The 27,712-nt window shown below is 45.1% G+C and overlaps 2 protein-coding genes across 2 annotated transcripts in view; one reads left to right on the forward strand and one right to left on the reverse strand.

Moving 5' to 3' along the window:
• The window catches only part of LOC132394603 (uncharacterized), a 207,577-nt gene extending 180,423 nt beyond the window's left edge, over positions 1-27,154 (reverse strand). Inside the window, exon 1 of the mRNA XM_059970941.1 lies at positions 25,960-27,154. Coding sequence (XP_059826924.1) covers positions 25,960-27,093 — 1,134 coding nt within the window. The 5' untranslated portion in view covers positions 27,094-27,154. The remainder of the gene's footprint in view (positions 1-25,959) is intronic.
• Positions 7,422-27,712, forward strand: part of LOC132394604 (suppressor APC domain-containing protein 2-like) — a 37,578-nt gene continuing 17,287 nt past the window's right edge. Inside the window, exon 1 of the mRNA XM_059970942.1 lies at positions 7,422-8,292. Within this exon, the coding sequence (XP_059826925.1) occupies positions 7,767-8,292 (526 nt within the window). The 5' untranslated portion in view covers positions 7,422-7,766. The remainder of the gene's footprint in view (positions 8,293-27,712) is intronic.

Below are 27,712 nucleotides of genomic sequence, written 5' to 3' on the forward strand. Positions count from 1 at the left end.
AAACCTATAGGCTCTTGTTTTCAATATTCTCCATGCGAAAAAAAACCATGTGCTTTAATCCTGTCTGTGCCCCTCATAATCCTTCTACCTCAATCAGGTCTCCCCTCAATCCCCTATCTTCCAGGGAATGAAGTCCTGTCTGTGCAAACTCTCCTTGTCACCAAGTCCAGGCACCATCCTGGTGATTTTTCTCTGTATTATTTCTAATTTAATAACATCTTTCCTTGTTACAGGAGACCAAAACTTTGCAGAGTAGTCCCTCTTCACATTTTTTATGGAACTGTGTCATTATGCCCAACTCCAGCAGTCCGTCCGTGTGCTCACTGAGTCATTCATTTCAGCTGACAAGGCATACAGGAGAAAATTCAGGTCCTATTTCTCATCCACTTCCTTGGCAGTTCATCCTTCCTCATGTTATTTCATTTCAGTTGGTGAGACAGTGAGTCCACAAGCAGCAAATAATGTAAATGAAAATCAAAACAGATGATGGAAATCTGAAATAAGACAAAACTTTGCAAGCGCGCTGCAGGTTGGGCAGCATCGGCAGAGAGAAATATCTCAGGTTAGCCGTTCATCAGAACTGAAAAAGAGAGAAAACAAGTGGGTTTATTAGTACATTATTGTGTTTTGTTTTCTCTCTTTCCCAATTCTGATGGAAAGGCTTTGACCTGAAGTATTAACTGTTTTTCTGTCCCTACAGATGCTGCCTGACCTGCTGACTGTTTCCAGCCTTTTATGTGCAGACAGACACATGCACATAGATGCAAGCACGCACATGTGGTCACACACACACGCACGATTTACAGTATAAGATGGACAGTCAGTATTTAATCGTGGGCTTGTCAAGTTCCCACCCATTAGCCGCAAGCATACACATAGAGTGGGTGAATCAGTAACCACCACCTGAAGTTGAGAACTTGGGTAAATGTGGAGCCTTTAATCGCTTTCATTCAGCAAAACTGTTTGAGTTCTATTCTTTCTATTTCCTTGTGATACGTGTGAGAGGGTGGGATGAGCAGAATGCATGTCAATTAAACTTGAAGTGGTGGATACAGGTTTGGTTACTACATTTAAGAAAAATTTAAATTAGTACATGTATGGAGGGCTATGGTGCAGGTGCAGGTTGATGGGATGAGGTAGAACAAATTTTTGGCATAGACTAGATGGATTTTTGTGCTGTGTGGTTGTATGACTATCAATTATTAGGAAACTTCAAGTTTGCATCTTAAAGCTGGTTGTTAAATATGCAAAGAGGCTTTATCCCTCTCTGTCTCTATCACCTCCTCTTGCCCAGAGGCTTCTCTGTTCTGAGTCCATTCTGCCTTGTTCTTTGTCCTCTGTTTGTTGATTGTGTCAGCACAGACTGAGGTTGCACTCTCGGGAGTTGCTTCTGTTGCCTCTCTCCCTCCACACCTTCCGCCACTCCTGAAAGTCTTGATAGTGCCTTCAGGAACTCTAATAACAGCCTTTGTATCTCAGTGTCAGCTTCTACTGCTGTGGGAAAGGTAAGGAGATTATAGCTTAATTATATAGGAATGCTGATTAAATCAGAGCTGCAGTTCTGTGTTGAATATTGGTGTCTTATTTAAAGTTCATGTGCTTGGAGCAGTTCAGGAAGAAGTTATGGAAGAGGTGGCTGACATAGGAAGTTTCTCTCATGAGTAAGGGTTAGGCAGGCTGGGTTTGTCAGAGAAATGAAACGGAATTTGATTGAACATAGAAATGTACAGGAGAGGAACGCATCATTCGGACCAGTGTATCTGCATCAAACGTGGTGCTACAATGAATCTCCTGCCCTCACATGAAAAGCAAGGATGTAATGCTGCAGCTTTAGAAGATATTTGCCAGATCGCACTTGGAGTATTGTGAGCAGTCATGGGCCCGTGACCAAGAAAGGATGTGCTAGCATTGAAAAGAATCCAGAAGAGATTCACATGAATGGTCCCAGGAATGAAGGAGTTAATGTATGTGGAGTCTTTGCTAGCTCTGGGCCTGACTTACTGGAGTTTAGAAGAATAGGGGGCGGGGGGGGGGGGGTGATCTCATTGAAACCTATCAAATACTAAAAGGCCTAGATAGACTGGATGTGGAGAGGAAGTTTCCAAAATTGGGTGAGTCAAGGACCGGAGGGCACAGCCTTAGAACTGAGGGATGTCCCTGTAGAAAAGAGATAAGGAAGTACTTCTTTAGTCACAGCCAAAGTCAAAGTGAAATTTATTATCAGAGTACATACATGTCCCCACATACAACCCTGAGATTCCTTTCTGCAGACAGACTAATCAAATCTATCAAACAGCAATTGTAAACAGGATCAATCAAAGAAACTGTGGAAGTGCAAATATAAACAAATAACAAGAAATAATGAGCATGAGATCACAAGATAAAAGAGTCCTTAAATGAGTATAGTTATCCCCTGTTGTTCAAGAGCCTGATGATTGAGGGGCAATAACTGTTCCTGAACCTGGTGGTGTGAGTCCTGAGGCACTTGTACCTTCTACCTGATGGCAGCAGCGAGGAAAGAGCATGGCCTGGGTGGTGAGAATCTTTGATAACGGATGCTGATTTCCTACAGCAACTTTCATGTAGATGTGCTCAATGATAGGGAGGGCGTTACCCATGGTGTACTGGGCCAAACCTACTCAAAAGGCATTGGTGTTCCCATACCAGACTGTAATGCAGCCAGTCTGCGCACTTACATCCACAGATCGGTGGAAGTCTGCCGATGTTTCTGATGACACGCTGAGTCTCTGCAGATTCCTGAGGAAGTAGAGGAGCTGTCGTGCTTCCTTCACAATTATATTTATATGGTGGTTCCAGGGCAGGCCCTCTGAGATAGTCACACCCAGGAATTTAAAGTTACCGATTGTCTCCACCTCTGATCCTCCGATGATTACTGGGTCTTGGACCTTTGGTTTCCCTCTGCTGAAGTGAGGAAATCCAGAATCCATTTGCACAAGGGGGTCATGAGGCCCAGATCTTACTGATTAGTTTTGAAGAGATAGTGGTATTCAATGCTGAGCTGTAATCGATAAAGAGCGTCCTGATGTTGCATCTTTGCTCTCTGGATGTTTCAGGGTTGTTTGAAGAGCCAATGAGATTGCATCTGCTGTAGACCTGTTGCTACGGTAGGCAAATTGGAGTGGACCCAAGTCACTGTTTAGACAGGAGCTGATGTGCTTCAACACCAGTCTCTCAAACCACTCCTTCACTGAAGATGCAAGTCTCTCTGACAGCCGCTATCATATCTGCTTCACGTTCCAGGCACCTCCCACTGTAACAAGTTTGTTTGACCATTTGGAGCTGTTAGCCCTGAGCTGGAGGACCGGTGGACCACTCTGGCATGGGTGACCCAACCGAGAGCCAAAGCATAAAGTCCTGACTCCAGCTCTGCGGGTCTCTGAGGCACGCAAGCCTCCAAACCACGACAAGACTGGGGACCTCTTCGAGGTCATAGGTTTTGTGGTCACACCTAAGATACCTAGGACATGTTTCTTAAGGTGTGGCTTAAAATTAAGTTGCATCTTTGCAGTTGTTGGTATCTCGGGTCTCTCGTTCTGATGCTCTATTCCAGATGATAAACAGGAGGCTTTACATGAAGCAGAACAGGAATCTGTTTGTTGTTTGAAGATGAGGCTCCAGGTCATGCTTAACCTCACTGTCTTTTTTCTCCATGACTAATTGTGAACCATTGATTTTGCAAGTGGCCGACACATTTGGCTGGCTTGCTGAGTAAATATTGAACACACCAGTCAGTTCAGACATCACACAGCTGGCATTAGTGCACATAACCCAGGGGAGAATGTGTATTTGACTCTGTCCCATTTTCTTTTGGGACTGGGTGGGGGAGAAGTCACACACTGTCCTCTCCCTCTCGGACACCATGTCACACACTGTCCTCTCCCTCTCTGTGACTGGAGACAAGCCAGGTAGAGATTCAACGCATTCGCAGTATCAGTGGAATCCTTTCTATCTATCTACGTAGAAATCATGTCGGGTACTGGTGTTTCCAACAGTACAACACTCTCTCAATAAGGGCCCTGGAGGTGTTGTCCCAGATATTTCTCCTGAAGATGCTGATTAGCTTCTCATAGAGCCACACAGCACAGAGACAGTGTAGAGCCCCATATACTCCACAGGCCCTTAGTCTGTGGGTTTCTAAGGCTCTGCCTGTTAAGCTGCTGGTGTTTAGGGCAGCAATGAAGGTCCTCCATCTCTGTCTGTCCTTGGCCATTTTCTCTATTGTGCCCCAGGTGTGGTTCATCTCTGCCTCTACAGTACCAGCTCTTTGGCCTCCCCTGTTTCCTCCACCCTTCAAGGGCCCAAGGAAGTGCTGTCTTGACGATGGAGTTGGCCTGTCTTCTCATCACATGCCCAATCCACCTCCAACAATTCTGTGGGTCTCTACGTGTCGGTGTGATGCAAATTCCCACCCAGATATTTCTTAAATGCTATGAGAGTCTCTGCATCCACTGTCCCTCAGGCAGTGTTTTCAAAATTCCAACCATCCTCTGTGTGAAGGCATTGTTCCCTAGACTCCACACACCCAAATATACATTTAGAACATACAGTGCTGTGCAAAAGTCTTGGGCACATATATACAGTATAGCTAGGGTGCCTAATATTCTTGCATTGTACTGTAAGCTGGTCTTTGTATCATTTACTTTGACTTAATTCTGATTTGATTTGATGCACACGTTGGAAATACATCTATCTCCAACCTTTCCGTATTCGACCTTGAAACAGCAGTATTTGTGAATCTTAACTTTGTGTACTATTGGTAAACGTTACAACATACTGGGCAAAATTCTTGGGCCCCTAGCTATTAAATAATATTATCTAAAAATATAAATGTCCCTCAGACTTGTGCACAGTACTGTAGAACATAGAGCAGTACAGCACAGTACAGCTCTTTGGCTGTATTGCTGATCTTTTACCTTGCCTCAAGATTAATCTAACCCTTCCCTCCCATGTAACTCTCCAGTTTTTCTTTCCTCCATGTGCCTATCTAAGAGTTTCTTAAATGTGTGTGTGTGTTTGTGTGTGTGTATGTGTGTTTGGGGGGGGGGTGGAGGATCTACGTCTGACGTTCCTCCTATACTCTCCTCTCATCACCTTAGAATTCTGCCCTCCTGTATTATTTCCACCTTGGGAAAATGCACTGGCTCTCCGCGCTGCCTATGCTTCCTATCAACACCTTCATCAAGTTGTCTCTCATCCTCCTTCTCTCCAAAGAGAAAAGCTCTAGCTGGCTCAACCTTTCCTCTCAAGACATGCTCTTTAATCCAGGCAGCATCCGCCCGAAGGATCACTGGGTCCTGAATCACCTCGACCTAAACTGTTCAGCTGCTACCATCTGGGAAACGGTACCACAGCATAAAAGCCAGGACCAACAGGCTCTGGGACAGCTTCTTCCATCAGGCCATCAGACTGTATTTCTATGTTATATTGACTATCCTGTTGTACATACTATTTAATATAAATTACTATAAATCGCACATTTGGACAGAGACGTAATGTAAAGATTTTTACTCCTCATGTATTTGAAGGATGCAAGTAATAAGTCAATTCAATTCAATGAAGTTTCCACATTCTTCCTATAATAAGGCAGCTATGACTGAACTCAAAATTCTAAGTGTGGTCTGACATTACCTCTCGACTCTTGAACTTAATTCCAAGACCTCATACCTCTTACCCTAAATCCATGCCCCCTAGCTTTAGATACCTCCACGATGGAGAAATGTTTTCTGCTATTGCTGCCAAGTCTCAAGTTCCACTCCTCTGAGTCCAAAGGTCTAAGATTGTCCCATGTGCATCCAAACATAGAAACAAACAGTGAAATGTGCCATTTACATCAAAAGCCAGTGTAGTCTGACCATTAGCTGATGGCAGCCCAGAAGTGTTTCTGTCCTTCAAAACAGCATGTCCACAACTTGTTAACCCTTGTGTCTGGAATGTGTATCAAACTGAATCACCCTGAGAAAACCCAAGCGGTCGTGGGGAGAACATGCAAACAGCGACAGGAATTCAAACCCGACTGCAGATTGCTGGCACCGAAAGGCATTGTACTGAGCACTTTGCTACTGTGCTGCCGCTATCAGTTCCTTTGGTAGGTGAGACTAGAACTAGGGGACATGGATTCAAGATTCAGGGGAGTAGATTTAGGATGAAGATGAGGAGGAACTGCTTTTCCCAGAGGGTGGTGAATCTGTGGAATTCTCTGCCCAGTGAAGCAGTGGAGGCTACCTCAGTAAATATATTTAAGACAAGGTTGGATAGATGTTTGCATAGCTGGGGAATTAAAGGTTATGGGGAAAAGGCCAGTAGGTGGGGATGAGTCCATGGTCAGATCAGGCACGATCTTATTGAATGGTGGGGGCAGGCTCGACGGGCCAGATGGCCGACACCTGCCCCTATTTCTTATGTTCTTGTATAATCTTATTAATTTTATGTCTGCACAAGCACACTGCCATAAAAAGAGTTTTTGAACAAATGCATGATGTTGAAGTTCTTCTCATGGCACAAATCCACTGCCCCCGAGAGAAGTAATGACTGAAAGATGAATACATTAACATTCTGTTAATCCACATCCTCATAGTTGTGATTGGATCAATTTGGCCAGTTTCTGGGGTTATTCCTTATAGGTACCTCCAACTCGTTTATTGTGTACAGTTTTGGTTAAAGGCTGGTGAAGGGGCAGGCAGTGCTGACGAAGCAGGGAGCCTGCAGAATGACTTGGACTGATTAGGAGAATGGGCAATGTAGGGAGGTGTATGGTCATGCACTTCGGTAGAAGGAATAAAGGTGTAGACTATTTTCTATGTACAGAGTGGATTCAGAAATCTGAGCTGCAAAGGGACATAGTGCAGGATTTCCTGAAGGTTAACTTGCAGGCTGAGTCAGCTGTAAGGAAGGCAAATGCAATGCTAGCACTCATTTTGTGAGGACCAGAATATGTAAGCAATTATAGTAGATATACTGTAATAGAATATAAACGCAAGGATGTAATGTCGAGGATTTATTAGGCATTGGTCAGATCAAGTTTGTATTGTGAGCGGTTCTGGGCTCCATATTTACAAAAGGATGTGCTCGCATCGGAGAGAGTCCTAGTCTCTCGGAGAGAGTCCAGGTGTCTCGGAGAGAGAGGGTCCCGGTGTCTCGGAGAGAGAGAGAGTCCCGGTGTCTCGGAGAGAGAGAGAGCGGATAGGGTTAACCTACAGGGAACGTTTGATGTCTCTGCGCCTGTTCTGCTGGAGTTTAGAAGAATGGGGGGGGGGTAGTCTCAGTGAAACTTGTCAAATATTGAAAGGCCTATCTCGAGGAGAGTGATGTTTCCTGTAACTGGGGAGTCACGGACCAGAGGGCATTGTACTGTATCAGAACAGAAGGGCATCCATTTAGAAGTCAGGAAGGATTTCTTCAGCCACAGCGTGGTGAAACTGTGCTTTCCCTGTAGCTGTTAAACTTATTTCTGCATTATGTTATTGTTTTACCTTGTTCTCCCTCAGTGCAATGTGCAATACAGTAATGCAAGACAAGCTTTTCACTGTACACGTTACAATAATAAACCAATTCAATTCAATTTCATCTGAGCCGGATGCCGAATCATTGGGGTTTTAGAATAGCCGGATAATGTATTAAGTTTCTCTCTAACTCTCAGTGGAGGCCGAGGGTTGCTCCGTTTGAATGAAATTGACCTCTTGCAGCGGCGGCAGTGGGTGGGACAGAGTGAATCGGGCTGCAGTTCGCGTTGATGAGTCTCTGCTTTAATGAGCCCCGAAGCTTGGCAGAACACACAGTTCGACTGTCTCTCACCGGGGCCCATCTCGGGATTATGCGCTGGCCGAGACCGGATGGCATCTCCAGAGCTGAGCCGACTGGTGGAGCATCTTCCCCGGGATAAGAGGCAGCAGCAGCCCCGGTCTCCGCCTCGGACTTTCCTCTTCAATCTGCGGACTCTATTCGACATTTTGGAGCAACAGAGCGGGGGTACGGTCGAACTGCGCGACATCGAGAGGGGCTGGCCGGACGACAGTAGCCGGGAGCCAGCTCTCCCGCCCGGTCTCATTCCCTGCCTGCGCCGGGTAGCCGATCCCGGGGGTCGCCTCACTTTTCCCCGCTTGCTGGCCGGAATCAGGACGGCGCTGGAGCAGGATACCGAGCCGGAAGGGGCAACACCTACTAGAGAGCAGCAATACCGAGCAAAACCCTCCCCTCCGACCGGCTTCGTGCTCCGAGAACCCGGGGCACAGGGGAGTAATGCCCCGGTAAGAGACAGCGGGAACCGCGCACAGGGTAAGTGCCAGGGTTTTACTTTTTCAAAATAAAAGAACAGTCCCTGAGACCGCAGCTGTGCACAGCGTGGGTGAGCGTCAGCTTGTTAATAGGATTTATCAGCAGCCCCGAGACGGTGGGCAGTGTGTGTGTGAGATTATTAATACATTTTCTTAATAACCAGTGGCGAGCCAGCCGGCGCGGGGCGAGCAACGATTAAATGGACAGGTCAGAAAATCATCAGCCAGCACAGAGAGCGTGTACGCGTTAGCCTTTTATTAAAATCCCTCTTTAATAAGAGCTACTAGAGAGCAAGAACTTCACCGGGGCCTGTGACTCTCTGGTTATTAACGGTGTTAATAGATCTAATTAAAATAAGATTGATATCGTTTTTGTTAAGTTGCAGTCCAATCAAATCGGAGGACCAACAACCCGCAATGAATGTTTGTCTTGTAATTTTATTAAAACCGCTTGAGGTTCGTCACAAGACGAACCAGTCCGTGGATAGAATTAAACGGCAAAATTATAACCAATATTTTGGCAGGAGGGACACGGTGCGTAAATGCTAGATTATTAACAATAAAACACAGCGGGAGAAATCAGGCCAGTCAGCCCATCGATTCTATCACGGCTGATATATTTTCCCTCTCAACCCCACTCTCCTGCCTTTTCCCGTAAATTTTGACGCTGACTAATCAATAATTCCACATCTCAGTCTGAGATGTAACTGAATATAAATTTTCAGGCGGCAAGCACCAATTTATCAATAGTACATTTTATTTTATATAAATAATATTTTATTATGTAATTTTATTTTATGTAGGCGACAGAAACTGGGGCCGTAGGGCAGAATGAATACGATGATCAATTATATTCTAGTGCCAGCCATGGCCTGTTCCCAAGGGATTTTGTTAGGTCATTTTTATTTTCATTTTACACATAATAGGTAATTTGTTTTTGTCAAAATAACTGAAGTAACTTTACAGAAATAAGCGCGTCATCATTTTCATAACATCCACCAGTTCACCCTTGAGCCCATTATTTCTTTTCGAAACTTAGCCTATCGCTCTGTTTATCTCTCTGTTCTCTCTTTGTGTCTGTCCCTTTTTTCCGTCCTGTCTCTATCTCTCGGTCGGAGGCCTCTTTCCTGATTGCGGCTGACTGACTGCCGAGACACAACCCTCCGTCGCCGAGTCGCCAAATGTCAACCGTTCTCAATCAGCGACCCAGGAAAAAGTTGACGTGCTTTGTTCGAGCGCGTACACGCACACAGCGGCAGGCGAGAACGTGTTGGAAACGGTCCAGTTCTTATAAAGAGCAGCTGTGTTGTATTCTGCGGAGCGAGAGGGTGGGAGCTAGGGGATTGGGGGGTGTCTGTACATGAGATGCAATTCGCCAGAGCAAGTCAGAACACGTGTCGGTGTTGTTTACTGGCGGCGCTGGAATCGTGAAGCTCAGAGAGCCAGGCGCTCTAAAGCTGGCGAGCACTCCTGACTACAGATGCTGGAATCTGGGGCAACTCAGCGGGTCAGGCAGTATCAGGTTTCGTGTTTATTGCTCTCATAGGCATGTGTGCACTGGCTGACAAACGCTGTGAAACTCTTGTTTTTGCAGCAGTACAGAACATTAGACTCTGAATGGGATTTATTACAGAACCGCTGATTTATAAGGTGTGAAACGTGTTGCTTTTCCGCGGCAGTCCAAAGACGCGGCATAAAAAGACACTGCAGCCATGACAAACATAAACTAAACTAACATAAATGTTCACGTAAACTTATTAATGTATTGTAATTCTAGTCCCATTTGCCCGTGCTTGACCCGCATCTGAATCGGAATGAGGCTTGTATGTGTCGTGAAGTTTGTTACATAAAAATATAATAAATTACAATAAAAATATATGTTATAACTAGTGCAAAAAGGGCAAAACAATGAGATACTGTTCATGGGTTCATGGACAGTTCAGAAATCCGATCTCTCGAAAGCTTTCCATGTACTTATCCAAGTGACTTTTAAACGTTCTTATAGTTCTTGCTTAACCACTTCTCTGGCAGCTCAAAGTAATTTCATTTTCAAATTACATGTATGTCAGCATATACAACCCTGAGGTTCATCGCCTTGTGGGCATAATCAATAAATCATATTAGAATCAGTGAAAGACCACACCAGCCTGGGCGTTCAGCCGCAGTACAAAAGACAACAAGCTGCAAATACAAAAAGAGAAAAAAATAATAAATAAATTAAATAAACAGGCAATAAATGTGGGTAAATTAGATGAAGAGCCATTGAAAGTGAGTCAGGAAACCATCAAATTCTGCCATAAATATACACACTGACTTTGCCTCCACCACAGTCTGTGGCAGAGCATTTCACAGATTTTCTGTTCTCTGGCTGAAAATTCCTCCTTACCTCTGTCCTAATGGGTCGCCCCTCAAAGTTTGAGGCTGCTCCTTCTAGCCCGCGATTTACCCCCCCCCCCCCATAGGGACCACCTTCTCCACATCCACCCTATCTAATGCTTTCAACATTTGGTAAATTTCAATGAGATCACCCCACATTCTTCTAAATTCCAGTGAGTACAGGCCCAAAGCTGCCAAATGCTCCTCGTATGTTAACCCCTTCATTTGGGGAATCACGGAGAACAGCAAAGTGCTTTGGGCAACACACACACACACAGGTTGCTGGAGAAACTCAGCAATTCGGGCAGCATCTATGGAGGGGAATAAACGGGTGAAATTTCAGGCTTGGGCTCGTCATCAGGACTGGAAAGGAAAAGGGCAAAAGACAGGGTAAGGAGGTGCGTGAGGAAGAGAGTTAAAAGCAGGCAAGTGATAGACATCAACGTGATTGGCATAAGGCTAATACAGTGGCAGTGAACTGGATTCGGTTCCCACTGCTATTGGTAAGGCGTTTGTAATTTTTCCCTGTGATTGTGTGTTTCCTCCCAGTGCTCCAGTTTCCTCCCACATTCCAAAGAGGTACAGGTTAGTAGATTAATTGGTCACACGGGTGTAATGGCCCAATTTTTCCTGCCCTATGGCTGACATGGGGGAGTTGCAGAAACGTTAATGATGAGGAATTTTCAGCTGTAGGGACACTATTATTAGACGTTACTGACAGCAGGGAAGAGTAGCAGTTACAGAAACTGTCTTGTAGCTCCAGGGATCAGCATTCGATTCCTGCCGCCATCCATAAGGAGTTTGTGCATTCTCCCATTGACTGCACCGTTTCCTCCGACTGCTCCAGTTGTTGCCCGTATTCCAAAGTCATAGGATTGGGGCTAAATAAGCTGCAGGCACGATGTGTTTTTACCAGAAGTGTGGCAATGCTTGTGGACTGCTCCCAGTGCAATACTTGATTTGGTTGAATGCAAACGACACATTGCATTGTATGAGTCAAAGTAGATTTGGCAACTAAAGTGAATCGTTATCTTTGTTGATGCAGACTAAAGGACTTGCACAAAGCTGATCATCCTGAACTGGGCAGGAAAGGGAAGGCTTAGCCCAGTCCTATCTGATCTGACCCCCTTCTGCTAGCTTGTCTCCAACTGGTACATTGTAAAAAGAAACACCAGCATGTTTGCCCAATACAAATGATTCAATACACCCAAAGCTCTTTTACAGCCATTCCACACTTTGCAGTGCGTTCTCCGTTGTGGATTTGGTAGTCAATCCGTGGACAGTGAATTGCCCCGAGGTGTAGTGATGTTATTAATTTCCAGATACCTTACTTTAACTGAGTTGTTTAGGATGCAGAAAAAGAACTTAAGCCAGTAACATAGAAACATTTACAGCACAGTACAGACCCTTCAGCCCACAATCTTGTGCTGATCCTTTAACAATTGCTTTAAGTTACAATAAGACCATAAGAGATAGGAGCAGAATTAGGCCATTCAGCTCATCCTATCTGCTTCTACATAAGTAGTGCAAAAAGAGAGCATATTTATGAGGTAGTGTTCATGGACCACTCAGAAATATGATGGCAGAGAGGAACAGACTGTCCTAAATTGTTGCGTCTGTGTTGTTAGGCTGCTGTTCCTCCTGAGAGTAGTAATGAGATGTGTGGTGAAGGTCTTTAATGATGGATGCCTGCCTTCTGAAGATGTCCTCGAAGCTTGGAAGACTCATGCGTCTGATGGAACCGGCTGCAACCCTCTGCAGCTTTTTCCAATCCCATGCATTGGCCCCTCTGTACCATCTCCACGGTCCATCTGTAGAAACTTGCTAGCATCTTTGGTGGCGTATCAAATCTCCTCAAACTCCTAATTAAGTACAGCTTCATAATATGTTGAGTCCAGAATAGATTCCCCCAAGATGCTGATCCCCCAAGAAGCTGCTCAAACCTTGAAGTTGAAAATAAATTTTTCAAAGTATGTATATGTCACCTTGAGGTTCATTATCTTGCAGGTATTTACAGGAAAATAATTTCTAAAAAAAACAACAGAATTCATGTAAAACTCTAAATAACGAAGACTGACAAAGAAAACATTGTTCAATGTGCTCACCCTTTCCATGGCTGAGTGTTAACGGAGCAGCGGAAATCCAAGTTACAAGTGATGAGAGACTCCAGAAGGATTTGACGAGTTAAGCCTGGCGTCATCACTAATCCGACGTATCTCATACAGGAATAACATAAGTTAATTGCTGGATTGTAGGCACAGGGTTCTAATCCAGCCATTGTAAATTGGGTATTGCTGCAGATTCTCCATGACCTGGAATACTGATATGTGGTGGGGGATTACTGGGGATCTGTCAGAGCTGATTGTAATGGGTGCTGATGGTGGTGCAGCAGGATTTGTAGCAGTAATCTTGTGATTTAAGAGGTCACATTGAGACATTAACGCAGGGAAGCAGGCGAGACTCGCCTGACTGATTTAAAAGAAAACACACAACATCAGAAATGGGTTGGGATGGTGGTGAGCATTTTGCACGTTGGACTATACAAGCTGCTTTATTCCTGATGCTACATCCAAAACGGCAAAGGTAGCTCTTCTTAAAATACAGTCAGTGCCAGATAATGTAGAGGCAGCTCTGAAGCAGCCAGAAAGTATTGTGAGCAGCTTTGTGGCAGAATGCAGATACGTCTCGACCAAAGGAGATATAAAGCACTCATTTCTTCTGCTAGCCTGCAGGTCCCCTTTGGGAAAGGTGTAGCACCTGTTGAGCCCCCACTCCCCCCAGTCAGAGTCTCGTGAAGCAGTGGTAGTGTGTAGTGGATGGTCGTCTGAGCAGCTGCTGCATATCACCCGTCCCGGTGATGTGACCACTGACGCTAGGCAGGCAATCTCTGAAGAGCATTGAGAATGGCTGCAGTCACCCATCTTGTAAAGACACCGCCCAGAAGGCAATGGCAAACCACTTCAGTAGAAACATTTGCCAAGAACAATCATGATCGCCTGCATCACACGACACAGCATGAATCTGGGAAAGGATGTGCTGGCATTGGAGAAATTCCAGAGGTGATTTACAAGAATGATCCCAGGAATGAAAGACCTGCTGAGTTTGTATGCGAGAAGAGTTTGATGGCTCTGGGCCTGTACTCACTGAAGCCTGGAAGAATGAGGGGGTAAATCTCACTGTAGCCTACCGAATACTGAAAAGCCTAAATAGAGTCAACAAGGAGAGGATGTTTCCAATATTCGGGGGAGTCTCAGACCGGAGGGCACTGCTTCAGAATAGAAGGATGTCCCTTAGGAACTGAGATGCGGAGGAATTTCTTTAGCCAGAGGTGGTGAATCTGTGGAATTAATTGCCACAGGTGGCGATGGAGGTCAAGTCATTGGGTGTATTTACAGCGGAGGTTGATAGTTACCTAACTAAAGTATCAAAGGTTATGTGAAGAAGGCAGGAGAATGGAGTTAAGAGGAATAATAATTCAGCCATAATCAGTTGGCAGAGCAGATTCGATAGGCTGAATGGCTTAATTTTGCTCATATGTCTTATGGTCTGAAACAGTATTGAGATAATGACAAAGTGATAATGATATTGTGCACAGTTTTGGTCACCACATTATAGGAAAGATGTCATTAAGCTGGAAACAGACCACAGAAGATTTAGACAAATATTTCCAGGACTTGAGGGCCCTGAGTTATAGGGAACGGTTGGGCAGGGGAGGGCTTGATCCTTAGAAGTTAGCGGACAGTAGGGTGATCTTATAGAGGTGTCTAAAATTGTAGATGGGGTGTTTAGGAAGAGGGATAGTGTGTTATCTTTCATTAGGCAGGGGATTAATCAGCCTTGGTAATGTAACCATAAAGCTCTGGTTACATCACACTTGGAATATTGTGTTCAGTTCCGATGAGGAATCCTTAGAGAGGGTGCATAGGAGATTTATCAGTATGGTGCCCGGACTAGAGGACATCTCTTGTGAAGACAGGTTGAGTGAGCTAATGCTTTTCCCTTTGGAGTAGAGAAGGTTGAATGTGACAATGTACAAGATGATAAGAGTCCTAGTAGAGTGGAAAGAAATGGCTAAGGTAAGGAGGTAAATTTTTGAGGTGATTGGAGGAAGGATTGGGAGGGTGACTATCGGAGCTAAGTCCTTTACACAGAGAATGGTGGGAGTGTGGAACGCCCAGCCAGGAGTGACAGGAGTAGATGAAAGGTCAGCATAACACCGTGGGCTGAAGGTACTGTACTGTTCTTGTGTTTCAAAATTATAAGGAGCATGGATAGGGTGAGTGTACAGTTTTTCTCTCCAGAGATGGGGAACCAAATCTCGAGGGCTTAGGCTAAAGGTGAGAGGGGAAGGATTAAAAAAACCTGAGAGGCAACTGCTTTGTACAGAGAGTGGTGTGCATATGGAACGATGTGCCAGAGGAAGTGGTTGTGGCAGATACAATGACAATTGAAAGGCCCTTGGTTAAGTACAAGAATGGGAATGGTTGAGTGGGATATGAGCTTAACACAGGCAATTGGAACTAACTTGGGTGGGCACAAAGGTCAGTATGGATGAGTGGGGCTGAAGGGCCTGATTCCTACTGTATTGTCGTACGACTCTATGGTAACCCAATGTGTTTCTTTTGCACAAGAGATTCGGAAGAAGCTGGAAAGCTGGCTCGTACTCCTTCCTCACTCACCCACCTTCCCGTTCACCTGATTTCCCCCATCACCTGCCAATTCGTTCTCCTTCCCCTTCACCTGATTTCCCCATCACCTGCCAATTCATACTCCTTCCCCTTCACCTGATTTCCCCCATCACCTGCCAATTCATACTCCTTCCCCTTCACCTGATTTCCCCCATCACCTGCCAATTCGTACTCCTTCCGCTTCACCTGATTTCCCCCATCACCTGCCAATTCATACTCCTTCCCCTTCACCTGATTTCCCCCATCATCTGCCAATTCATACTCCTTCCCCTTCACCTGATTTCCCCCATCACCTGCCAGTTCATACTCCTTCCACTCCCCTCAATTCCTTGTTCTAACTTCTCCCTTCTTCTTTTCCGGTTCTGATGAAGGGTCTCAGCCGAAAACAGCAACTTTTTATTCCTCTTTGTATTTGCTGCCTCATCAGCTGCACTTCTGCAGCAGTGTGTGTGACTGTGCGTGCGTGATTGTGTGTGTGTGTGTGTGTGCACACGCGTTGCTAGCATCTGCACTCTTTTGCTTATGAAATTTCTTAGATAACTCTCGGAGGGATATCATAAAGCTAGAGGGTCAAATCAGTATCAGATTAACTAGCACCTATCACCTGCCAGTTTGTACCTTTCACTTCCCCCTTCGTCTCCAATCCCGATAAAGGGTCATGGCCCAAAACGTTGATTGTTTGTTCCCCTCTGTATATGCTCCCTGACTTACTGAGTTCCTTCAGTACTTTGTGTGTGTCAATCTGTTTGTTTTAATGCTCTGGAAGAGTAGTAATAATTATTTACCACTGAGAAAAGGTATAACCATTTAGTTTTCCTTTGCAGTGTTATGTATCAGGGAAGGAGTGGCAGCCAGCAATCTCTTCATTACTAAAGTAGGCGCTTGACAGCTGCTGAAAGTGCATGCTCTGAAAGCATGGGAAGTGATTATTGTTTCATATTCCCAAGATTATAATCTTCCTTTACTTTTGGATTTTATCAAAGCCAAGGCAGTTTCCTCTCGTGGATCCATGCCAACAGAAACCTGGACTGAAACTCAACAGAGTCTCTATTGTGCAAGATGCTGAGAGCTAGCCTGAAATTTTTTTCACTAAGCGCTTCTTGGCTGCGTTTCAACATAGCGTCCCAGGGTGGAGAAAGAGAAGATGGGGAGAGGACAGTGTGCAGGCCACTGACCCACCCTGTCCCAGAGGGGGAGATGACAGTGTGCAGGCCACTGACCCACCCTGTCCCAGAGGGGGAGATGACAGTGTGCAGGCCACTGACCCACCGTCCCAGAGGGAGAGAGGACAGTGTGTGACCCACTGACCCACCCAGTCCCAGAGGGGGAGAGGACAGTGTGTGACCCACTGACCCACCCAGTCCCAGAGGGGGAGAGGACAGTGTGTGACCCACTGACCCACCCAGTCCCAGAGGGAGAGAGGACAGTGTGTGATCCACTGACCCACCCAGTCCCAGAGGGGGAGCGGACAGTGAGGGACCCACCAACCCACCCTGTCCCAGAGGGGGAAATGACAGTGTGCAGGCCACCGACCCACCCTGTCCCAGAGGGGGAGCGGACGGTGAGGGACCCACTGACCTACCCTGTGCCAGAGGGGGAGAGGACAGTGAGGGACCCACTGATCCACCCTGTCCCAGAGGGGGAGAGGACAGTGATGGACCCACTGACCCACCCTGTCCCAAACAGCTAAGGACTTGGCTGGAAAGGGTCTACACTTAGAACATCTTTTCCTAACTTCAGGCAGTCCTTTCGGAGCTGCCTGCCAAATAGGAAAGGCAGGTGTAAATTATGCAGTTTAAGATCCCAAAAGCAGCAATGACCATTAATAACTTATTCAGTTCTCACCATGGGCTGAGGGGTAGCTGTATATATTTCAAAAGCAACCATTATTCATAATAAATATATAAATGTATAGTGCAAATGCTCTTTACATTCCTTGTGCTGTCTGGCCCACAGAAGCAGAGTCTCTGTACGTAGCTGTGTTGCTGTTCATTCCGGATAAGTACATCAGCGTTTGCAGATCAGGGATGTCACCATGTTCTCCAACAGTCAGTGACTTGGGAAGGAGGCTATCACCTTCTCGAGCAAACACAGTCCTCCCAGTGAGAGCATTCCCTCAGTGCTGACGGGAGAGGGAGAGTATCTCAGGATTTTGACGCTGATGACAATGGACTTGTATTGATGGCTTGGTTTCTATTCCACTGGAGGCGACTCCGTATAATAGTGTTATTTTAACATCTGGGCTTAGATCCAATAATAATGATGTGTGTATTTTGTGGCGACTCTTTATGAGCAGCTCTGAAGGGAAGACTACCAGCTTGAGTCTACTTCAGCTGAAATCTACAGTCACAACTCAAAGTTCAAACTACAGGTATATCACCAGATACTACCCTGAGATTCAGTTGGTGCCGGACATTCACCATAGCACAAAGAAATACAATGGAACCGATGAGACACTACACCCAGGCAAAGACGGACAAACAGCCAATGTGCAAAAGACAACGAATTGGGCAAATACAAAAAGGAAAAGCAAATTAATAATAAATTTTATTTATTGAGATACAGCATGGACTCGGCCCTTCTGGCCCTTTAAGACCCAGTTCCCAGCAATCCCCCAATTTATCTCAGCCTAATCACGGGTCAATTTACAACGACCAGCTGGGGCACCCGGAGGAAGCCCAGGCAGCCACAGGGAGAATGTACAAACTCTTTACGGGCAGCGGCAGGAATTGGTAAACAATAAGTAATAGTGAGGGAATGAGTTGTAGTGTCCTCGAACATGAGACCACAGGTTGTGAAATCAGTTCATTGTTGAGATGAATGAAGTTATCCACGTCGGTTCAGGAGCCTGATTGTTTAGGGGTACCTCACTAAGCAACATTGTTTACACTTTCCCCTCTGTCCTCAGATTTCTGAACCCTAAACACTATTTTGCTCTCTTTTTGCACCAATTACTATCTTTTATATATTTCTTACTGCAACTTCTTTTACTTCACAAAGCATGGCTGCCACAAACAAACAAAAAAATCACGGCCTGTGTCAGTGATGTTAAACCGGATTCTGCTTCTTAAAGGAGCCTCACCCTTTTCGTGGCAAGGTCGTGAGGTCACCGTGCTGTCTGAGTGTCAGTGCTGCCTTCCAAGGTGACCGAGTGTTGCTACATCATTGTTTGCAGTGCGTTCCCTCGTAACTGGGATCAGTAATGAGACCGGGTGAATTGGCTATGGCTCTGAGATGAGAGGGGATTTATTGTGGGCTGTTATCGTGGTCTTCCATAACATCGTCTGTGAGTGGTAGTCCACGATTGTAATAAAATACCTGCCTTACCAACCCCAGTGCCTGGTGAGATGTGAACTCAAATGGTCATGTTAATGGTGGGATCTTGCTTTGCATAATTTACAAATGCCTTTCCTGTTGGGCAGGCAGGTCCCATGTGACTGCCTGAGGTTAGGAGAGGTGACCCATGTGTATAGACCATTTCCAGGCAAGACTTTGGTTATCAGTGATACTGTCCTTCAACTGTCCCCTTTCCCTCTTCCTCCAAAACTTTCTTTGATATTGTCCAGTCCTCCCTCCTGGACAGACAGCTTGTTCTGTCCCAACTACACAGGGTCTGTGTGTCCCACATCGATCCCCCCCCCCCCCCGATCCTGGCAGGGCAGTGCGGCCCACACTCTCCTTTATGTCCCAACCTATGGACTAATTTGGGCAGTGGATCGATCTTTGTCTTTTATCTCCCACCCCTCCCTGGGACCAGAGGTGGCAATGGATCACACAGTGTCCTCTATTTGTCCCCACAGGATGAGGTAGTGGGTCACTACTGCAGTTTGGAAATTGGAGGAATGCACCCCAGTGCTCATCTGGGGATCAGCAACAGGAAGGGAGAGCAGCATCTCCGAAGGTCTGTCCTGGGCACAACACTGATGAATGAAGAAGGCACATCATATTCCGTTCGGAGTTTGAGGAGGTTTGGTGTGCCAGCAAAGGTTCCAGCAATTGTCCACAGAGAATGGACTTGTCACCTATTCTCTGCTTGACGGTCTGGTACAGGATTGCAAGAGGCTGCAGAAGGTTGTAGGCTCAGGTAGCTCCATCACGGGCACAACCCTTCCCAATATTGAGGACATCTTCTAAAGGTGGCGCCTCAGAAAGGCAGGGTCCGTGGTTAAGGAACCTCACAGGTTCTCATTACTATCATTGGGGAGAAGGCACACACTCAATGTTTTAGGAGCAGCTTCCCCTCTGCCATCAGATTTGTGAACGGTCCATGAACGCTACTATGCACACATAATGCTGGAACTCAGCAGGCCAGGTGGCATCTATAGAAAAGTGTGGTTGATGTTTTGGGCAGAGTTGATCTCTTTTTAAACACACACACACACACACACAGCAAAATAATGTATATTATTATTGCAACTTTTTATATATTTTATGTACAAATTTCACTACATATGTCAGTAATAGAACTACTTCTGATTCTGATAATCAGTGCAGACTCGATGGGCCAAATGGCCTGTTTCCCAGTCACATGTCTTCATGAAGGTATCTAGACAATATAGGTCCAGCGGCATTACGGGCAATGTTGATGTTTTAGGCTGAAGATTCCTAATCTAGTTAAATTTGGTAATTACTTATAGTCACATGTACCAGGATCCAGTGGAAAAACTTTGTTTTCTATACCATCCACATAGATCACCCCATACATTGATAGAAGTTTATAAAATAAGAGGTATAGATTGTGCTTTTCTCCCCTGGGGCTGTATTGGCCAATAGCAGACAATGTACTTTCTCCCCTGAGTGGTAATGGCCAATACCCAAGGTCGTACTGTTAAAGTGAGTGGAGGAAAGTTAGGGGAGATGTCAGAGGTTGTGTTTTTTTTTACCCAAAGAGTGTTAAGTGTCTGGAACACACTGTGGTAGTGGTAGTAGCCTAATGCAATTGGGCCATTTAAGAGACTCTTGGATAGGCAATTAATAGGTTAATTATTCATCTCCCCTCCCCCACCTCCACTGAACTCAAATCTCCCATCGGCAAAAACGAAAAGCCTATTGACCGTGGAGGGATTACGCGCATGAGTGAGTGCTTCAGCCACCAATTAGCTCTGAATATGAGGGACATAGGTGCCAAAATACAGAGAAGCAGAGTTTCTCTTCATTTGCGAATCGGTTTCTTTCCTTCTCAAAGTTCAATGCTCAAAATAAATGTATTATCAAAGTACATCTACGTATGTCGCCGTGTACAGCCCTGAGGTACATTTTCTGGTGGCCATGCACAGTAAACACAAGAAAAGGCTGTGTACAACCACCAACCTGCAGAAGAAAACAAGCTGTGACAATACAAAAAGAGTAAAAAAAAATAACAAATAAACAATAAATATCATTAACATGAAAAGCCCTTGAAAGTGAGTCCATAGGTTGTAGGACCAGTTCACTGATGGGGCAAGTGTACTTAAATGTAGTTAATTCGTACGGTTCAAGAATCTGATGGTTGAGGGGAAGTAACTGTTCCTGAACCTGATGGTGAGAGTCCTGAGGTTCCTGTACCTTCTTCCTGTTGGCAGCAGCGAGAGGAGAACATAGCATGTGTGCTGGGAGGTCCCTGATATGGATGTTGCTTTCCATTTCTCTTTCTGTTTATTTATCTACAGTATCTATTTATTATTTATCTATCTTTGTATATATGGTACCTTGCAAAAGTCTCAGACACACACACACTTAATAGAGAGAGTGAGCTAGGCTAGGCTTTTGCACAGTACTGTAGTAATTTAATATTTTTCTCTGTACTGCTGCACAAAAACAAATTTCATGACATACATGAGTGATGATAAACCTGATTCTGATGTGGGTCTCTTTTGTGAACTGAGAGTGGGAAGGGGGCAGGGAGAGGGGTGACCCTGGTTGGGAAAATAACAGGAAGGGAGAGGGGCGGGAACAGGAAGAGCTGGAAAGACATCCTGTAATGATCAATAAACCAAGTGTTTGGAATCAAATGACCTTGCCTGGTGTCCCAGGGCCAGATGTGTCTATATTTGTGCCATTGCCCTGACTCTGACGCTCCTTCTCTGCCACCTGTCCCACACCCCTCCAGTGGTGCTCTGCCTTCGCCATTCCCAAAATCCATTGCTCCCGCCAGACTTATCATCTCGCTCTGCACGCCACATTGACAAGTAGTGTCCTGTGCAAAAGTCTTAAACATCCTACCTGTTTATAAGTACCTAAGACGTTTGCATAGACCTATAGCTATTATTTATCTATCTGTTTATTAATTTATCTGTTTATCTTATCTATATTTATTTATTTAAAGACACAACTTGGCAACAGGTCCTTCTGTCCAGTGAGCTCATCTGGCCCAATTACACCTACGGGAACAATTAGCCTACTAATCCATACATCCTTGGAACGTGAGATGAAACTGGAGCAAACACACAAGGGCATAGGAATAGCGTTCAGATTGCTCAGAGATGGCAGCAGGAATCGAACTCGAGTCACTGAAGCTGTAAAAGCCTTGAGCTACCGTGTCGCCCATCGCCGCTGAGATTTTGCCTTGTATCACCCGGGTTTAGGCAGTGGGCATACTGTTGGTCATGGAGTGACAGAGCGGGGGAGCAGGCCATTCGGCCCACTAGGTCAGGACACAGCTTCCTGAAAGTCAGCGAACATGGTGATGGAAAAGGCTTTTGGCTAGCTGGCCTTCATTTACTCTACATTCTTTTAATCGTATCGATGATATCTTTCCTCCACGTAATTGAGCAGATCTACACACAAAACTCCAAATTAGGCCTCATCTACATCTTGTACAACATTAACATAACAGTCCAAATTCTGTACTCACGGTTGGTGCCAGTTAACTGGGCCATCAGTTAATTGGGGCAGACATTTATTTGGGACAACTCTTAAAGAACAAAGGCTAATTAAGAAAGTAGCCGCGATTCTCTATTTATTTTGGACACTATTCTACTTAATTGGGACAGGAGAGAGTTGCCAAATAGCTTCTAACCAGCATCAGTCACATCCATTTTTTTGCAGCCATTGTACATGACACTGTGCTTGGAGAGAACCATTTTTAAATAGTGTCAGTTGGGTGTGTTTATGTTCATAAACCAATGATTTTGTCACTGATAGCTTGTGTCTCAAATAACCAGAATTCACAGTACTTCAGTTTATGAAGGTCACTGTACCAGAAGCTTTCTTCACAACCCCATCTACCTGTGATGCCATTTTCAATGAATTCCAGACCTGTATTCTCAGATCTCTTTATGCTACTGCACTCCTCAGTGCCCGACCACTCACCATACAAGTCCTACCCTACTTTGCCCTCCCAAATACCTCACACTTATCTGCATTAAATTCCCTCTACCATTTCTTCAGCCCAGTTTTCCAGCTGGCCCAGATTCTGCTGTGAGCTCAGATAGCCTTCCCTGCTGTCCACTACCAACCACCCCCCCACTTCCAATCATAGTGTCATCAGCAAATTTGCTGATTCAGTTTAACACATTATCATCAATCTGGATGATCTAGATGATGAACAACAACAGATCCCTGTGGCACACCACTAGCTGCGGGCCTCCCACCATCTAAGACCACTCTCTGGTTTCTCCTCTGAAGCTAATGTCTGATCCAATTTGCTACCTCATCTTGAATGCCAAACATCTGATCATACTGGACCAACCTACCATGTGGAGCCTTGTCAAAAGCCTTGCTAATGCTTGTGCCACTGCCTTTCCTACATCAATTCGCCTGGTAACTTCCTCAGTAAGGCTGATCATGAAATTGTCCGATCATCAGAAAAATGTATCCAGGTCAACCACCATTTCATTTAACTTGTCCTGCATTGACCCCGCCACTGGCTCTGGAACTGTTTATCTCGTCACCACCTCTAGGAAATTTTAACCTTTCCATCATGTCAGTGCAACAATGGAAAGGAAAATTGTCCAGTGATTGTGTTACGGTAGTAGAAGGGTTAATTTTTCAAAGGCTGTGTCATGGTAATGGAAGGGTTGTGTTAGTTAGCATGTCAGATTTCCATGGGAATCTTGTGCACCGCTTTCTGCAGGGATCGCTTTCTACTTGACGCTCTTGTCCATTTGTCCGTCTCTCCCCACTTGATTTCATTCCCGGCACTTAACCCTGCAAATGTCCATTCACCTCCTCCCTTGCCACCATTCAGGGCCCTAAAGTGTCCTTCCAGGTGAGCTGGAAGTGATAGGTGGTAAAGGAATGAAGCGATGATAAAGAAGGAATCTCTGATAGGAGAGGACTATCAGAATGGTCCTGATAAGATGATAGGACCATCATTATGGGGGATGGTCGCCCATGGAACAAAGGAGAACAAGGTGGGGGGTGGGCACCAGAGCGAGGTGAAAGGCAGGTAAGTAGAAGAGGTTGTGTCAGGGGAATTAAATGGTTAATTGTCCACTAGCTTTGTTGAGGTAATTGAATTACAAACATGAGAAAATCTGCAGGTGCTGGAAATCCAAGCAACACACACAAAAATGCTGGAGGAACTCAGCAGGCCAGGCCGTCTATGGAAGGGAGTACAGTCGATGTATTGGGCTGAGACCCCCTTCGGTCCTGCTGAAGTGTCGCGGCCCGAAACAACGACTGTACTTTTCTCCATAAATGCTGCATGGCCTGCTGAGTTCCTCCAGCATTTTGTGCGCGTTGCGACTCCGAGGCAATCGAATTGTTGATTCCGTTGGGGTGATTGATGGTTTAATTGTAAAGTGGATGGGTGTGGAGCGGTGCGACAAACCATATAACAATCACAGCACGGAAACAGGCCATCTTGGCCCTCCTAGTCCGTGCCGAACCCTTAATCTCACCTAGTCCCACCTACCCGCACTCAGCCCATAACCCTCCACTCCTTTCCTGTCCATATACCTATCCAATTTTACCTTAAATAACACAACTGAACTGGCCTCTACTACTTCTACAGGAAGCTCATTCCACACAGCTATCACTCTTTGAGTAAAGAAATACCCCCTCGTGTTTCCCTTAAACTTCTGCCCCCTAACTCTCAAATCATGTCCTCTAGTTTGAATCTCCCCTACTCTCAATGGAAACAGCCTGTTCACGTCAACTCTATCTATCCCTCTCAAAATTTTAAATACCTCGATCAAATCCCCCCTCAACCTTCTACGCTCCAATGAATAGAGACCTAACTTGTTCAACCTTTCTCAGTAACTTAAGTGCTGAAACCCAGGTAACATCCTAGTAAATCGTCTCTGCACTCTCTCTAATTTATTGATATCTTTCCTATAATTCGGTGACCAGAACTGCACACAATATTCCAAATTTGGCCTTACCAATGCCTTGTACAACTTTAGCATTACATCACAACTTCTGTACTCAATGCTTTGATTTATAAAGGCCAGCGTTCCAAAAGCCCTCTTCACCACCCTATCTACATGAGACTCCACTTTCAGGGAACTATGCACAGTTATTCCTAGATCTCTCTGTTCCTCTGCATTCCTCAATGCCCTACCATTTACTCTGTATGTTCTATTTGGATTATTCCTGCCAAAATGTAGAACCTCACACTTCTCAGCATTAAACTCCATCTGCCAACGTTCAGCCCATTCTTCTAACCGGCATAAATCTCCCTGCAAGCTTTGAAAACCCACCTCATTATCCACAACACCTCCTACCTTAGTATCATCGGCATACTTACTAATCCAATTTACCACCCCATCATCCAGATCATTTATGTATATTACAAACAACATTGGGCCCAAAACAGATCCCTGAGGCACCCCGCTAGTCACCGGCCTCCATCCCGATAAACAATTATCCACCACTACTCTCTGGCATCTTCCATCTAGCCACTGTTGAATCCATTTTATTACTCCAGCATTAATACCTAACGACTGAACCTTCTTAACTAACCTTCCATGTGGAACTTTGTCAAAGGCTTTGCTGAAGTCCATATAGACTACATATGCTGCCTTACCCTCGTCAACATTCCTCGTAACTTCTTCAAAAAATTCAATAAGGTTTGTCAAACATGACCTTCCACGCACAAATCCATGCTGGCTACTTCTAATCAGATCCCGTCTATCCAGATAATTATAAATACTATCTCTAAGAATACTTTCCATTAATTTACCCACCACTGATGTCAAACTGACAGGTCTATAATTGCTAGGCTTCCTTCTAGAACCCTTTTTAAACAATGGAACCACATGAGCAATACGCCAATCCTCCGGCACAATCCCCGTTTCTAATGACATATTAAAGATCTCCGTCAGAGCTCCTGCTATTTCTACACAAACTTCCCTCAAGGTCCTGGGGAATATCCTGTCAGGACCCGGAGATTTATCCACTTTTAAATTTCTTAAAAGCGCCAGTACCTCCACCTCTTTAATTGTCATAGGTTCCATAACTTCCTTACTTGTTTCCCACACCTTACACAATTCAATATCCTTCTCCTTAGTGAATACCGAAGAGAAGAAATCATTCAAAATCTCTCCCATCTCCTTCGGTTCCACACATAGCTGACCACTCTGATTCTCTAAGGGGCCAATTTTATCCCTCACTATCCTCTTGCTTTTAATATAACTGTAGAAACCTTTCGGATTTACTTTCACCTTATTTGCCAAACCAACCTCATATCTTCTTTTAGCTTTTCTAATCTCTTTCTTAAGATTCCTTTTACATTCTTTATATTCCTCGAGCAATTCCTTTACTCCATGCTGCCTATATCTATTGTAGACATCCCTCTTTTTCTGAACCAAATTTCTAATATCCCTTGAAAACCATGGTGCTCTAAAACCTTTAACCTTTCCTTTCACCCTAACAGGAACATAAAGATTCTGTACCCTCATAATTTCACCCTTAAATGACCTCCATTTCTCTATTACATCCTTCCCATAAAACAACTTGACCCAATCCACTCTCTCTAAATCCCTTCGCATCCCCTCAAAGTTAGCCTTTCTCCAATCAAAAATCTCAACTCTAGGTCCTGTCCTGTCCTTCTCCATAATTATATTGAAGCTAATGCTATTGTGATCACTGGACCCGAAGTGCTCCCCAACACATACATCTGTCAGCTGACCTATCGCATTCCCTAACAGGAGATCCAACACTGCCCCATCTCTAGTCGGTACTTCTATGTATTGTTGCAAAAAACTATCCTGCACACATTTCACAAACTCTAAACCATCCAGCCCTTTTACAGAATGAGCTTCCCAGTCTACGTGTGGAAAATTAAAATCTCCCACAATCACCACCTTGTGTTTACTACAAATATCTGCTATCTCCTTACACATTTGCTCTTCCAACTCACGCGCCCCATTAGGTGGCCTATAATACACTCCTATCAGTGTTACTGCACCTTTCCCATTCTTCAATTCCACCCAAATGGCCTCCCTAGAGGAGCTCTCTAATCTATCCTTCCAAAGCACCGCCATAAGATTTTCTCGGACAAGCAATGCAACACCTCCTCCTCTGGCCCCTCCTACTCTATCACACCTGAAGCAACTAAATCCAGGAATATTTAGTTGCCAATCACACCCTTCCTGCAACCATGTTTCACTAATAGCTACAACATCATAATTCCAGGTATCAATCCACGCTTTAAGCTCATCCACCTTTCTTACAATGCTCCTAGCATTAAAATAGATACATTTAAGATTCTCTCCATCTCCTCCTCTCTTTCCATCCCTAACAATGCATTCAAATTTATTATCCTTTTCTTTCTTCTCCCCTACATCTTCGGGCTGAGCGCATCCCTTCTCCATCACCTGCCTTTCCTCCCTCACACACTGTCTATTTACTTGCTCCACTGGTGAACTAACCTCCTCTCCCATAGTCTCCTCAAATAGTCTCCCGCTCCCCCCATCTTACTAGTTTAAAGTCTGCCCTGTAGCCCTAGCAAACCTCCCCGCTAGGATATTGGTCCCCCCACGATTCAAGTGTAACCAGTCCTTCTTGAACAGGTCACTCCTGCCCCAGAAGAGGTCCCAATGATCCAGAAACTTGAATCCCTGCCCCCTGCTCCAATCCCACAGCCACGCATTCATCCTCCACCTAATTCTATTCCTACTCTCACTGTCGCGTGGCACAGGCAGTAATCCCGAGATTACTACCTTTGCGGTCCTTGTTCTTAACTGCCTTGCTAACTCCCTATACTCTCGTTTCAGGACCTCTTCCCCTTTCCTTCCTATGTCATTGGTACCTACATGTACCACGACCTCTGGCTCCTCACCCTCCCACTTCAGGATATCTTGGACGCGATCAGAAACGTCCCGAACCTTGGGACCAGGGAGGCAAATTACCATCCGGGACTCCCGGTCACCTCCACAGAAACGCCTGTCTGAGCCCCTGACTATTGAGTCCCCTATTACTATGGACCTCTTT

This window comes from Hypanus sabinus, chromosome 5 (genome assembly GCF_030144855.1).
Source record: "Hypanus sabinus isolate sHypSab1 chromosome 5, sHypSab1.hap1, whole genome shotgun sequence".
In the NCBI taxonomy this organism is placed as follows: Eukaryota; Metazoa; Chordata; class Chondrichthyes; order Myliobatiformes; family Dasyatidae; genus Hypanus; species Hypanus sabinus.